Here is a 15,990-nt window from a genome sequence, read left to right as displayed (position 1 = left end):
CCTTAGGATACTGTATCCAGTGCTGATTAGACTTAACACCTTTCTGATCAAAGTGGATCTGTGATTAATATAACTGCTATACAGCCAGCAGGGCAGCTAGAAGCAAGTTCAGTATACTTTAGAATTTTTTATAAGGTTTTGCAGAAACCAACCCAGCCCTATCTATGTGTACAGATCAGATGATGATCAGTTTATATCTGCTGATAGTCTAGGTAAAGCACAATCTAGAAAGCCACTTCAAACTTGTTAAACAGTAAGAAAACCTTGATTAAAATGATAGTACTCTCTGGTGTATAAATATTCATTTACAACGGAATGTAAATGCTGTCATTTGAATCTTATTAAAACCTATCTCTGAAACTCTGAAATACCTTGTCTAGGGAGTAAGTCTTCAACCCAGAAACAGTATAGATGTGATGTGTGCGATTATACAAGTACAACATATGTTGGTGTCAGAAACCACAGACGAATTCATAACTCTGACAAGCCATACAGGTAAGTGTGATGATCCTGGAATTTCAATGTTTATATTAAAATTTTGTATAGTAAATAAGTAAAATAGAAATAATTAATCCTTAATATTTAAAAGTAAAATTCACTGCAAAAGATTAATTAACTGTCCTATATAATAATTTAAATTTTATTACTTGATTTTTCATAAAAACTAATTACACCTTGTATTTAGAGAAAATATAAGCATTCTCAGTCAGGATTCTGATAAACAGAAATCATTATTTTTTAAATAAACTTTGCTTTTTGAGAATAAACTGTTGTTTGCATATAATAAAGGTACAGGCGTGGGCTAGAAGTATAGCTCCGTGGTTGAGTACTTACCTAGCATGTACAAGGCCCTGGGTTCAATACTCAATACTGCAAAATAAATATGTGAAGATACAGATGTTTTACAGAGTTTCTCCAAGTGTCCAAATGCGGTTTGTTTTACCTGAAGCTACAGTGTAACGTAAGATTCCTACATCAGAACTTAACCAAATTCTGTGACTGATAGTTCTAGGCCATAGTTTAACCACTCATCAAAACATTTTTTCAGGTTTCAACTCTTTTCCCAAGTTTAATAGATAGACACAAATGAGTGTGGAAAAGTTGCTCTGTTAATCTACATGAAAACTTGACAGACTATGCCATAAAATGTCATTATTTGGGCCTATAGCAAGGAGTTCTCTATATATATGGTGGTGTTTTTGTTGTTGTTGTTGTTGTTTTTGGTTGTTTTGATACCGGGGTGCTCTGCCACTGAGCCCCTTTAATTTTTTTTTTTTGAATACCAGAGATTGAACCCAGAATCCCAGGGACACTTAACCATTGAGCCACATCCCCAGTTCTTTTTATTTTTTATTTTGAGAAAGGGTCTTATAAGTTGCTTATTGGAAGGTATTTGATCTTGACCTCAGCATCTTTGTTTTCATTTGTAGTATTTTCAAAATTACAGTTCCTAAGAAAGATTTTTTTCCAGAGCATAATGAAGGCCATTATTAATGGTAACTCAGTGTCCTAAATTCTATGTAAGGTATGATAAGTGGAAGTGAATGTATTTCATTTATGATTCATACTGGGAGAACATCACAGAAACTGGAAATTTCTGATATAAGGAGAAAGCTCTGCCTTAATGTTTTGTGTCTTTGTTCTCAAATGCAATGATGTACCATGCCAAATTCACATGATTTGGGCAGAGATAGTCTCTGGGTCTAGAATTAGACTGTTCATTTATTCACTCAGAAACATGGAACAAATATTTTGTTCCAGGAACTGTGCTAGGCTCTGAGACTGTATTCATAAGAGAAGAGACATCTTCTCTGTTATCATGGACCTTGTAGACAAACACTTCTCTTAAGTACAGGTTAATCCAGAAGACCAGGGCTGGGAGTAAAGCTCAGTGGAAGAACACATGCCTAGCACCACACACACAAAAAGATCTAAAACTTTTTGAGTGCTAGCATGATGCCACAAGTAGAAATTCCACACGTGACCACATACAATGAATTAAAGCCAAAACACAGGTGCACAAAGAAGAGTATGGGGTAAAGTTACCTTCTGGCTGTATGTATAATGTATATATGAAACAGATGAATTTTTTGATTAGAAATGGATCTCATCTCCAAGATACCTTGTTATCATATGCAAATATTCTAAAACTGAAAGAATATAAAATCTGAAAGACTTCTAGTCACAAGCATTTCAAGTAAGGTACACTCAACCTGTATATAAATTTTTTTTTCAGTTGGTTTCTTATTGGGAACTTATGGATTTTAATGATAAAATTTACAAAAGAGACTCATAATAATTGATTTCTGATTCTATGAAGCATTTTGTGTTGACCTAAATTGATGAGTCTTATAAGACTCCTTTTGGTAGCTGTTGGTGTCTTAGGGATGTTTTGTTATGTTCTTAAAATAGTCATAGGCTCATGGGATTGGTTGCAGTTATCCTTAGATCTTCCTACCAGTGGACAACATCCTATGAGAACCTTCTTCATGTAGCATCTCATTATCTATAACCTTGTGACTCCTTTTAACCTTCTTTAAACTCTTTAAATATGTATCCTCCTCTGTCGTAATGGGATTTGTAGTCTGCAGAGCATTATAAATTAACATGTTCTATTCCAGTATGTTTCTAGGACTTTCTTTTCACTTTCATATAGTTTGCCATGAGCTGAGCCTTAATCTAAAGGTCACAGTAGTTTTCCTATCTTATTTCCTACCTACTTCATTCAGTTTTGTTGCCTGGTTCACTTATGATCAGAGTTTGGGTCGGTTTTCTTAGAATCCATACTCTAAGCATTTCTGGTTCCTACATTTTGTTAAGAAACATGCTCATAAGAAGCAGTGGTGAATTTCTTACACAGCAAAATGCCTTGTTGCACAACTAGTCTTTTTCCAGGGCACAAAAGCTTCTTCATGTATTGATATGTGCCCATTGTGTAATAGATATCTGCAGTGGCGACACCTATTTCTTCCTCTTGCCTTGCTTTTTATGTTGCCTTTCTAGTCCTTCACTCAATCTTTTTGTGTAATCTGGACAATACAGCTTTATGTGTTAAGAGTCCTGGCTGTGGGGACAGAGAGTCCTGGGTGAGCAAGCTCACTTAGGGGATCTGTAACCTTGAGCAAACTGTGTCCCCTCTCTTTGCTTGGTTTTGTCATTTATAAAATGAAGATAATTGAGGTGGTGAAGAGTCTATGAAATGCCATAATAAGTGCTAGCACATAATAAGCAGCCAGGAAACAGTACTTGCCTAATAGTCACTGGCCCAGGTTTGTCTTTATCCCTTCCCAGTGATTCATTGGTTAACTAAAAAAGAAAGAAAATGCTGACTTGTCTTATCATTTGGGAAACAAAGAATCCTTTTCCTGGGTAGTCAGGCATAGAGAAATGTTATGCCCAGGTGGAAACACTGTCACTGCTGAAGTCCCCGTGCTGTCTGACTGCTTCAGAGACAATCCAGTGTCCCGGGACTGATGCTTAAAAGACCCAGGCTTGAACCACAAACTTCCTGTGCCCTCCCAGAGACCTTGGGAATGTTATTTCAGTCTTATGTCCCATATGAAACTGGGGAGAATACTGCCTGGCTCATAAGGCTTTGCAAGGATTGAATGAGATTATATTCGTGAAGCCCCAGAATGTTTTCTGTTATGTTGAAGGGACTGGTTCTTCCTGCTCATGAAGTCATGAGATCATCTCAAACCATTCTGTGTAAGGACTGGGAAAGATTAAAATGACATCATCCCATCCCAATCTTTGCAAGACTTTGTGTTTATTCTATGTTAACCACACACCAATTGTAGTTATACCTGATATAACAGTGGCCCCCAAATTTTTCTGAAAGAAAATTTCAGAATTTTCAAACAGTAGATTGTTTTTGGTTTAATATTGCAGTACTAGAATCCTCTGCTTTCCATTTACATCCCCTAATATTACCTTTGTGGAGAATAAAATCTTTTCCTGTGGTTACCAAGTTGTTTTCTAACCATATACCATTTAACCCATTTTCCTTTAGCAACATAATTGTATTGATATTTAGGTTCCAAAACACTGTTCAGGGTAAAACTTGACATAGAGGGTGGACTTTGCACTAAATCATTCAGCATACTGCCTGGCACATAATAGTTACTCAGTAAATGCTTGCTGATATGTGCCTCAGGTTATCTCATGTATAAAATGGCTTTGGTTCTATAAACTTACTGTAAAATTTATTATTGAAAATAAATATTTCATGGTATAAAAGAGTTGCCCAAATATATACACGTACACACACACACACACACACACACACACACACAGATATATACATATATATATGTCAAATCATTTTGGTTTTGTTACATTTTGGTACTAGGGATTGAACCCAGAGGTACTTTACCACTGAGCCATATCTCTACCCCTATTTGTTTTTTGTTTTGAGACACAGTCCACTAAGTTTCTTAGGGCCTCCCTACATTACAGAGGCTGGCCTCAAAATTGTGGTCCTACTGCCTCAGCCTCCCAAGTTGCTAGGATTATAGACAGGTACCACCACTTCCGGCTCAAATTATTTTAATACAGGTCCAATTTTGATACACAGTCCAAAAATACCCAATTTCCCCTAAATGTATGTTTGTTTATATTAGGAGCCTAACAAAGGCCAAACACCAAGTCTCTCTCTCTCTCTCTCTCTCTCTCTCTCTCTCTCTCTCTCTCTCTCTCTCTCTCTCTCTTTTTCTCAGCATAGGAAATAAATTGAGTGTAATAAGACAAACCCTGTTGCAAGATTTCTTTTGAAATCTTTGTGTGTATGTTCAAATCCTATGAGTTGTCCCATACTTGTAAAACACTCAACTTCTTTTTTCTTTGATACCCCTCACAGCAACTGTTCCTAATTTGACCAGATCTAGAGACTCACCAAGTAAAGTGCCAGGCTTGGGAAATAGGATTATTTTAACCAGCATCCTGGAGTTTGGGGACTTATTAGCAATGGAGAAAGCCTGTAGAAAAATTCAGACCCAAGTTTCTTACCCAAGTTGTAAGAAATCTAGTTATGGTTTAGATATTAGGTAACCCCCAAAAGCTCATGTGGGAGACAATGCATGAGGCTTAGAGATGAAATGATTGGGTTATGAAAGCATTAACCCTATCAGTGAATTAATCCCCTGATAGGGATTAATTGAGTTGTGACTGAATGTAGAGTGTGGTTGGAGAGGGTGTGTCCCTGGGGGAGTGCCGTTGGAGTATATATTTTATATCTGGTGAGTGGAGTCTCTCTATTGCTTCTTGGTGGCCATGTCCTGGCTGACCTGCTTTCTTCTGCCACACTATTCAGCCTTTATGTTCTGTCTCACTTCAAGCCCCAAGGAATGGAGCCCGCTATCTATGGCCTGAGACCGCTGAAACTGTGAGCCCCAAAATAAACTTTTCCTCCTCTAATTTTTCTTGTCAGGTCTTTTGGTCACAGCAATGAAAAAGCTGATTAAAACAAACCTTGACTTTCTACATTGGCTTTCTTTTAGCTGCCAAAATACAGTTTTTCTGCATGGGGAAGAGATCATCTTTTTACAGATGGTTGGAATATTATTGATTAACATGGAAATTCTGTTGGTTCTGGCATTCCAAAGCTTTGCTCCAGCAGTGGCCTTATTGACAGGCTACCAGGACTGCTGAGCTAAGCTGCCAGGGTGTTCTTTCTTCTTCTCATGTCAGATATATGACTTTGCCTTGATAGACTTGAATAATTAAGTACCAAATGGCTCTATCAGGAGCATTTGGCAGCTCTACCAAAGGATCAAAACAAAATTGTGACAGGTGATATCATAGTAAATGTACCCATGCTGCTGCTTACTTTTGATGATTTTGTTTTACTTCGGGTTTCCACACACACACAGTGCACAGGGTGGGCTAGGAAAAAGTAAGTTATCTAAATGGAAATGTGGATGTTGCTGGGCTGTTGGACACAGTGGTTAGAAATGGTTTATTAGACATAGTTTCTACTTTAAAAACATGTTTTCTGTCATTTTTCCTTTCCCTGGGTACTACATGTATTTTGGTCACAATGGAATAGAGTCAGCTCTTCCCTTTCCAACTCAGTAAAACACATGATTGTGAAATTTGCATCTTCATGAAAGAAGGTAGACAGTAAGGAGAATTTCAGAAAACAAGTATGGTGAAGTATATAAGTCATGATGATGATGTAATAATGGTTTTCTCTAATTTTTATGCTAATAAAATTTGGGTTGCTCCCTGGAATTGTATAGGAGAAGTGAGGAGGGAATGGAAAATGAGAAAATTTAACTAAAGGAAGCATATTCTTAAAAAAGGAGGATCGCAGCTGGGCATGGTGGCACATGCTTGTAATCTCAGCAACTTGAGAGGCTAAGACAGGGGGATCAAAAGTCCCAGACCAGCCCCAGCAATTTAGCAGGGTCCTCAGCAACTTAATGAGACCCTGTCTCAAAATAAAAAAAAATTAAAAGAACTGGGGATGTGGCTCACTGGTTAAGCCCCTCTGGGTTCAAAAAAATAAAATGGTTAAAAGGGAGTATAAATGAATTTAGGCCACCTTATGCAACTTTGAAGTTGAGGTTCTCCTGTAATATCCTTTCTTATTTAATCAGTTGAAAAATCACTTTAGTGTTTAATGTTATCAATTGATTCTCAATTTTCCTTCCATACTTAGATTAGATCCAGACATGAATGTTCACCCTTGTTAGTGTTCCTTCAGAATAGCCTTCTTTTTTTTTTTTTTTAATTTTGAAATACTTTTTTAGTTGTAGGTGGACCCAGTACCTTTATTTTACTTACTTATTTTTTATGTGGTCCTGAGGATCGAACCCAGTGTCTCACATGTGCTAGGCAAGCACTCTACCACTGAGCCACAACCCAGCCCCCAGAATAGCCTGAAAGGAAGGTATTCATGAAATTAGGGCTTATTTGTCAAGCACACACTTTATCCCTTTCTTCTCCCTTTAAAAAAGATTTTAAGGACTTATTCATATTAAAGGATATTGATTAATCACATCATCAACATTTAACCACGTCACAAAAGAGCATTTCTGGTAGTGAATTTTAACTATTCTCAAAATCTTGAAGAATGCTGTACTTGTTCTTCACAAACTTCTAAAAGAAACTTGAGCATTTACTGCTAAAATGTGTGGTTCACTGCTTACATAAATATCCATTATTAGTTAAATATACATATTTCATTATACCTGGTTTCTCCCTGACATAGTAAATGCTAACAAATAAAAGGCTTAAAAAGTCTGTCCAGCAGTCCAGGAATGCGGAGGCCATCAAGGTTTGGGGCACATAGGGAGTCTCAAAAGTATATTGGTAGTGTTCTGTTTCTTAACTATGAGTGTGCACTTCTTTGTTTTCTTTTGAAGAATTTTATGAGAGAAATAGACTTTATTCTAAAGAATAATCAACAATGTTTTTAGTTTGGTGTACAAGGTATTTGTTATAGCATTATTTATAATGCAAAAAGGATTTTTTAAATTCTAGCTGTATAATGAGTAAAATGGTTAATTTATGATGCTTTAGGATGGAACATTATATTCCCATTGAAAATGCATAATTTTAATGAGACAATACTCAGCATTAGCAAAACAGGATTGAAAATCTATAGTGTAATCCCACTTTTACATCAGATCTACATTTAAAAAGGGAATTATACAAGTAGTATTTTAGAATTTATCTTTGTACTTGCCTGTATATTTCATTTGAGTATAAGGGATATAGGTCATATCATCAGAAAAGGTTTTAAATAAACACAGCATTTGCTGACCAGTTGAGCAGGACAAAAATTGACTCAGCAATTTTAACTAATAAACAGAGAGCTCCCATTTCAGATAGCAGACTAGATAACCTGAAGCACTCCATACAAAGATAACCACAATGCTAGATGAATATTAAAAACCTTTTCACATTCTATTACAGAAATTGAGAAACTGCACAAGTAAAAATTAAAAGAAAAGCAGGTTCTCTGTAAGCCTGTTAACTTGGTTGAATCTCAAAAATACTGAGCTAAGCAGGTCACCAAAGAATACATAAAATATTCTCTTTACACTCAAAGATGTGAAAACAAATAGGAATTCAGAGATACAGAGAGGTAAAACTGTGAGAAGACAAGCAAATCATAAAATTAAAAATTCAGAAAGTCAATGCCTCAATTGGGGAAGAAGGTTTATGAGATCTTGGGGGAAACACATAAAGAACTCCTGCAGTGGTGGTAATGTTCCCCTTTAGCAGGTGTTGTGTATAGTATTTATTATTTTCTGAACTGCATATACACCTTAAACCACTCTTTTTACAATGTGTTTCATAATAAAACATTTTTTTTCAATTGTGTATTCAAATTAAACCAAACTATGGGAGAAGTAAAGAAGTGGAGTTAAGTATGAAGATTTTATAGGTAATTCACTTTCTTGTTATTTTGAATGAGTGATAAATGCATGCAAATATGAACTTCAGAATGAGCTTGCCTAGTCTCTTAAAATTAGTATTGTAATGTTAAGGTTCTGGATTAATTTAGGAAGAATTAAGAACTTGACCCAATTATGGGCTTTTTCATCTCTCAAGTCATGTATTCTGTACCTAAGTAGTGTTTTAAAGCTTTCTTTATGTATACTACCTTATAAATTTCTTGTTTTGTCTGAGTATATGTATATATACACACATATATGTATAGTTTATACAATAGTGTGGGACCATAAATAAGACCACGCAAGTTGAAACCATGCAAAGTAATTCTAATAATTAATAGGGAAATTATAATTGTTCTAAGACCTTTTTTCTTATTGTCAATTATTATGAATATAGTGTGAAATATATTTTAATACATTGTATCTTAGTCCATTCAGGCTGCTGTAACAAAATACCTTAGACCCTGTAATTTATAAATGAAAATTTATTTCTTATGTTCCGAATTCTGGGAAATCCAAGATCAAGGGACTAGCCTATTTGATGTCTGGTAAGAGATTATGCTCTTCTTCAGAGATGGTGCCTTACTAAATCCTCACATGGTGTAATGGGGCCACAAAAGCTCCCTCAGCTTCTTTTATAAAGGCACTACTCTCATAACAAGGGCTCCACTCTCATAACCTTGTTACTTCCCAAAGGCCTCATCTCTTTAATATCATCACCTTGACAATTTAGGTTTCAAAATGTGTATTTGGGGGACCATATAGATGTAGTCCATAGCATACTATAAATTAAAATTTAGATTTATTCAGAAGGTTTTTTTTTTTTTTTTTTTATCTCTTTGTAAAAAAAACTTGCCAAGGCTGGCAAGGCTGGTGTGGTGGTGCACACATGTAATCCCAGCAACTAGGGAAGCTGAGGCAGGAGGATTGCAAGTTGAAAACCAGCCTCATCAACTTAGCAAGGCTCTAAAGCAACTTAGTAAAACCCTGTCTCAAAATTTTAAAATTAAAAGAACTGGGAATGTGCCCAGTAGTTAAGCACCCCTGGATTCAATTCTTAGTACAAAAAAAAACTTACCAAGAATAGTTTGAACAGGGCTTGCATTCTTCCTTGATACAGGGAAGTGAGCATCTTTTCTATTCTGTGGCAGATTGTCAGTTGTCCTTTGTAAGTTTGGATCCACTTTAGACATTTTATCCTTTGCTCTTCAGTATCTTAAAACTTCTCCAAGAGCTTCTTCCATGTGGAATATCTTGACAACATCACTTCCTCTGGCAACCATATTCTTTATTTATGCCATTAAGGTCACCTTCTATTTTATCCTCTTGCTGTACATCCAGGGTTTCTTCCATGGCCACAGTGTCAGCCTTCCTATTGGTCAATTATTTGTTCTATAATTCCATTGACTTTTCTTTCTTATTTTGCTTCCAGCATTATTCTTTCAGGTTTTTTCCTGCACTTCGATTTTTTTTCCACCAATTCCCTCTTTTTGAGTATCCATTTTTAAAAAATGGGTATGTGTGGGTATATCACTGGGAGACAAGGACACAACACAAACTGTATGTTTTGCTGACTGTGAGGGAACTGACTAGAAACATAGTGACCAATTTGGACAGACTTTGAAAGGAACAAATTGACTGTTCACTGACGATGCTACAGTTGTGTTGAAGTCATGAACTGAAAGCTGCCAATGAAGTTACTACTGTACAGTTAGTCATTTAGCATATCTGTACCAGTTAGTAACTGAAATTTGAACAGGGCTGGTGGGGGACTGGTAACATTTAACTAAACCATAGTAACTGTTTTTTGCTTGAAACAATAGAGACTTGGTGGATAGAATTCTGTCAGTTCCACTCAATGATAGGATACAAGGCATCTGTTAAATATGTTATTATGGAAAGTTTAAGTCATTCTAGGGAATGGAATATTAATAAAACAGTAGGCTTGCATGATCCCGATTTTATAAAAATTCTATATGTATTTTAAGATATTAGAAAATATGTTAAAAGATAATATTGGTTTTTATCTATTGATAAAATTGTGAGTGACTTTTATTTTCTGTGTTTTTTCCTGGATATTTCTAATTTTCTACAATCAATTTGGGGGGCGGTGTAACAGGGATTTAACTCAGGGGCACTTGACACCCAGCCCTATTTTTTGTATTTTATTCAGCGACAGGGTCTCATTGAGTTGCTTAGCACCTTGCTTTTGCTCAGGCTGGCTTCAAACTCAATGATTCTCCTGTCTCAGCCTCATAAGCAGCTGGGATTATAGGCATGCACCACCACACCCGGCTTCTATGTTCAATTTTTGAAATCAGAAAAAAATATCACTACAAAATGAAAGTAGTTCACTGGCCCCCAAGTCTAGGTTTCTAATATCATTCACTAGTTAAAAACTAAAGAAATGATAATCCTGTGCATCTTGTAGCACCAGCAAGTAACAAAGTACTGAATCAACAAAATGACAAAATCAACAGGATAGAGGGACTAATGGAAAGTGGTCAAAGCTGGAATGATGTTAGCAATGAACTGAATTCTGTCCAACAGTGTAAGTAATTATTCATGTGCCCATATTGATAGAAATAATGATTGAACAAATAAATAAGTGGGTGAGAAGAGGCAAATCACTAGTTCAGGAGAATTCCAGATAATTTTTATAGATACTCTGTCCTCAGAGAGGCGGCTAATACTCCCACTCCTAAAGTAAAGGCTTCAAATGGTCACTTCCTTCCAAAGTGTACAGTGTGGAAAGAGTCACTTACTGAGAAACCTGACCTCGGCCAGGTGATTGAGGTCAGCATCCACAATGATAAATCACATTGATAGTATGAGTTGATGACAGTGGCACTTCACCACTCTGGTGCTTCTCCCAAGAACCCATAACCCCAGGTTCACTGAAAAAACATTAGACAACCCCAAATGAAAGGCAATTTAAAAAATGACTGGTATTCCTCACATCTGTCAAGGTCAATTGAAACTAGGCAAGTCTGAGGAGAACTGTTCCAGTCTAGAAGGTCCTAAAGAGACAGGATGACTCAATGTGAAATACTGGATGGGATTCTGGAGCAGAAAAAGGATATTTAGGTAAAAGTTCAGGAAATCTGAATAAAGTATAGAGGTCAGTTAATACTATATCAACACTGTTCCTTATTTATGGCAGGTATAACACACGAATGTAACATGTTAACAATAGGGGGAATTCAGTATTCCTGTAAATCTGTAACTATTCTAAAATTAGAAGTTTATTTCTAAGAAAAGTTACTTAAATACCTCGTCCTTATTTTTTAAATAAGTTTTGGTAACATTAGAGATGTTCTATAAGATAAATTTTTAATATTTTTTGACCCAGTTTTTTCAAAGTATGAAATTCTGGTTGTATAAGTCTGACTTTTCACTCAGGAGATCCTTTGCTGTACACAGAATTCTGTGGCTCATTATGGATAAAAGTTTTCTGCTGAGGTTTCTGGGCAGTAGTCTGAGGACACAAGTAATCCTAAAAAACAAGATTTCATGTCTATTTCCCTTTTGTATAACATAACAAAAAGGTATTTATATTATAAGTTGCTGTATTCAATATGTATCGAAGCATTGTAGTTAGTGGAGATACTAGCTGGAAATACATAGCATCTCTTGCCCATTGTCACCTGGGTGCCAAGCCCCAGTGGCTCAGGGCAGTCACTCTTTTCAAGGGACTGATCCGGAGCCTCTTAAGTGGGAGATTGTGAGCACATGGTAGTACACACTACAGTGTGACAGTAAAACAATAGATACAGTGGTTGAACAGTGGAGGTGATACCATGCCGGCTCTTTTATAAACATTAGTAAAAACAGATTAGCTGGGCTTTGTTAAAATATGATGCATCTAATTAAGGTTACTTTTTGTGTGTGTAGCCAGTGAATTGGTGACTGTCTTATGCTAGCTATAGAATCTTTTTTTTTTTTTTTTTTAGCTATAAAATCTTAAAGGCTTAAAATACAAACTATAAATTTTTAAAGAGAATAGGCTAATGATTTTTTAAAGTATTTTTGAAAAGGAACATTTTAAAACATTTTACTACATTTTGAAGAAATAAAACATTGTAGATAAAACTAAGACCTTGCTGGGCACGGTGGCACATACCTGTAATCCCAGTGGCTTGGGAGGCTAAGTTCAGCCTCAGCAACTTAGTGAGGCTCTTAAGCAACTTAGCAAGACCCTGTCTCTAAATAAAATATAAAATGGGCTTTGATGTGGCTCAGGGGTTGAGTGTCCCTGGGTTCAATTTCAATCCCCACTACCAAAAAATAAAAATCTTGTTTTCATTCTTCTTCATCTATTCTTTTCTTCACCTCTTCTTTCCTAGGGTAACCCATTTTCCTGATGTTGATATGTGTCATTTCCAGGCATTTTTAAATAACTGTGTGTGTATGTGTATGTGTCTATGTGTTTGTGTGTGTGTGTGTTCAGCACATAAACACGTATATTCATAAACTTACAGGTTATACATACATACTGGGTTTTTTTAAACAATATATTTAAATTGTGCCGCAGTCTGGCTGGGCACAATTCAGGGGCCACTTGTCAAAAGAAACTAACTTTATTTTTAGATCCACACACACCAAACAAAACCGCTCCTCAGGAAAACCCTCAGAGCCCAACTGCCACCACTGGCTTCCCACAAGCCACTTCCCCAACCCCCAGCCTCTCCACCTCCCACAATCCTCCTGCTCTTGAGGCCGATTGGCTGGGTCGCGTGGGCGGAGCCAAAAAAGTCCCCCAATGAGCAGCTCTGGCCTGAAAGGGCAGGGAAACAGCCCAATGAGCATCACCGCAGAGGAGCCAATCAGCTAGATGTTGCTGGGGCCGCTGTGAGCCAATCATCAGCTGGTAGTCTGAAAGGGCGGGGAAACAGCTCAGTGAGCATCTCCAATGAGTATCACCACAGAGGAGCCAATCAGCTAGATATTGCTGGGGCCGCTGTGAGCCAATCATCAGCTGGCAGTCTGAAAGTTTGCTGGGGCCCCTTCGGCTGTGGCTCTCAACATCTCCCCCTCTCTGTTTAAACAACAAGCATGTGGCTTAGGGACCGTGCCTGCCTTAGGTTGTCCAATAGTACATATGGTCCTTACCTGTTATCGGATGAGCTGACCTCAAGGTGTCAGCCTCCTGTCTTAGGTTGGTACCATTGCAATTAGATCTTACCCATCACGGACTACCGGTCCAGTATACAGCCACACCTGTGGAGAGGTCTTTGTACCAGCGGGGGGGTGAGGTTCTTTGCCTCACCTCTGTTGGCCCCAAAATTTTAGCTGAACGATCATGACAAGCAGAAGGGAGGAAGATACACCAAGCCAGTTGACAGCTCCTTTTGGAAAAATTGTACCACCGATGACACCATCAGCATAGATACCCCAGCACTACCACAAGTCGTTGCACCAACAGATAGTTCACAATGCATACAAGTGAGTTCACAATGCATACAAGTGACACATAGTTCAGGCAAGTTTTGCAAGCAGTTCAGTGATGGCTGTTGCAGAAGCTATAGATTGGTTTTATCTTTGTCTTCACCGGCACTGGGATGAAGATAGGAATTCTGGCAATAATGGCTAAAGAAAAAATTATGTAACATTCCAGAAGGCACTGAAAGAAACCAATTTTCTTACAATTTACATTATCTTGAAGAGAATTATTAAATATAATGAAAAGGAAAGGTGAAAGTAAACAAACAGATCTGTTAACCTCCTGTTTTGTTCACATATTAAAACAATCCTCAACAGTTGTTTACCCAATTTAAATTAAACCATTTAAATCACGTGAAATAAAAAAAAAATTTGGATCCATTTTTTCATGAGCGCTCATCATATATGATATATGGACATACGTACTTTCAAACATATAACACAAAACACAAGTGTGCACACATAATATAATACAACACATAACATAATAGTAAAGGCCTTATAACTTTTTATAGGTGAAATCTCCATTGCAATGTTTAAAAACTCTATAGTCAGAAAAACAGAACTGATCAGCAAAACATTAACCTAGATCTGTATGAGCTCAAAAAGCAAAATAGAACTTCATGATATGGGAAAGGGCAATAATAAAATAGATATTGAAAAAAGCATTCTGGTTCTGTCGCAGATGTAAGAATTGCCAAACTGGAGTTCTGGATATCAGCTGTTATGGATTTGAGCCAAATCATCTTCTTTTTGGTCTGTAGAAATTGCTTTAGTTAATCTCTCTGGAATCCAAATCGGCTGCTGTTCTCCCTGTGGAAACACATAAACAGACCCCCGACTCCAGGCAATCACTTCAGGACCTTAGTTAATCTCTCTGGAATCCAAATCGGCTGCTGTTCTCCCTGTGGAAACACCCAAACAGACCCCCCGACTCCAGACAATTACTGGGTCAGGACCTTTCCATTGTCCTGTTAGAATATCCTTCCAAAGTACCTTGGGCTTATATACATTTTTTGAACACATATGCCTTTCCACAACACTAAGCCCTGATGAATCCAAATTTAAAAAGTTTAGAGTAAAAAGGGTTATTTTAAGTTTATCTTTGGGGAATATATACCCCTTCCCAATTCCTTCTTTTGCTTTAATAAGTACATTTTAATAGTTTGATGAGCTCTTTCAACTATGCCTTGTCCCTGTGGATTGTATGGGATTCCTGTTATATGAGTAATGCCAAATGTTGAGCAAAATTGTTTAAAAGAGGTAGAAGTATAACCAGGGGCATTATCTGTTTTTAACTGTTTTGGAACGCCCACAATGGCAAAATTTTGTAAGCAATGAGCTATAACATCTTTAGTTTTTTCTCCGGCATGAAGGGAGCCCATCAAAAATCCAGAAGAAGTATCAACTGTAACATGCAAATATTTTAATTTTCCAAATTCTGGCACGTGTGTGATGTCCATCTGCCAAATATGGTTAGGTATCAATCCTCTAGGATTGATTCCAAGATTAACTTGTGGTAAAAAGGTCACACAATTTTGACATTGTTTTATTATTTGTCTAGCTTGTTCCTTAGTTATTTTAAAACGCTTTTATAAAGTATTAGCATTGACATGGAACTTTTTATGAAAATTTGTAGCTTCTTCTAGTGTAGAGAAAATATGTATGTCATGTGTAGTTTTATCTGCTAAATCATTGCCCAAACTAAGGGCTCAGGCAATCCTGTATGTGCCCTGATATGTCCTATAAAGAATGGATCTTTTCTGTCCCAGATTAGACTTTGTTTAGTGGAAAGCAAAGAGAAAACAGTAGAGGAAGGGGAAATCCTACCAGCATCTTCAAGGGATACTATAGCATTAACTATATACTGACTATCGGAAAATAAATTAAATACGGAATCTTTAAACATCACAAAAGCTTGTAATACTGCATTAAGCTCTACCTATTGAGCTGATTGTTTGGGTACTAAAAATGTAAAAGTTTGATCAGGTGTAACTATTGCTGCTGTACCATTATTTGATCCATCAGTGAATATATTTGGAGCATTCACGATAGGTGTTTTTCTTGTCATTTTTGGAAAAATTACAGGATGCGATGACCAAAAAGACAATAAAGGATTAGATAGTAAGTGGTTATCAAATGA

The 15,990-nt window shown here is 36.8% G+C and overlaps 1 protein-coding gene across 3 annotated transcripts in view; it reads left to right on the top strand.

Moving 5' to 3' along the window:
- Positions 1-15,990, top strand: part of Znf507 (zinc finger protein 507) — a 41,182-nt gene that overhangs the window by 14,272 nt on the left and 10,920 nt on the right. For 2 of the 3 annotated variants that reach the window (XM_076838924.2, XM_076838925.2), the window contains one exon: positions 381-495. The exons of the other annotated variant lie outside the window; for it this stretch is intronic. In XM_076838924.2, coding sequence (XP_076695039.1) covers positions 381-495 — 115 coding nt within the window. The remainder of the gene's footprint in view (positions 1-380; positions 496-15,990) is intronic. 3 annotated transcript variants of the gene reach the window in all.

This window comes from Callospermophilus lateralis, chromosome 18 (assembly GCF_048772815.1).
Source record: "Callospermophilus lateralis isolate mCalLat2 chromosome 18, mCalLat2.hap1, whole genome shotgun sequence".
NCBI classification, from domain to species: domain Eukaryota; kingdom Metazoa; phylum Chordata; class Mammalia; order Rodentia; family Sciuridae; genus Callospermophilus; species Callospermophilus lateralis.
This window is presented reverse-complemented; position numbering and strand designations above follow the sequence as displayed.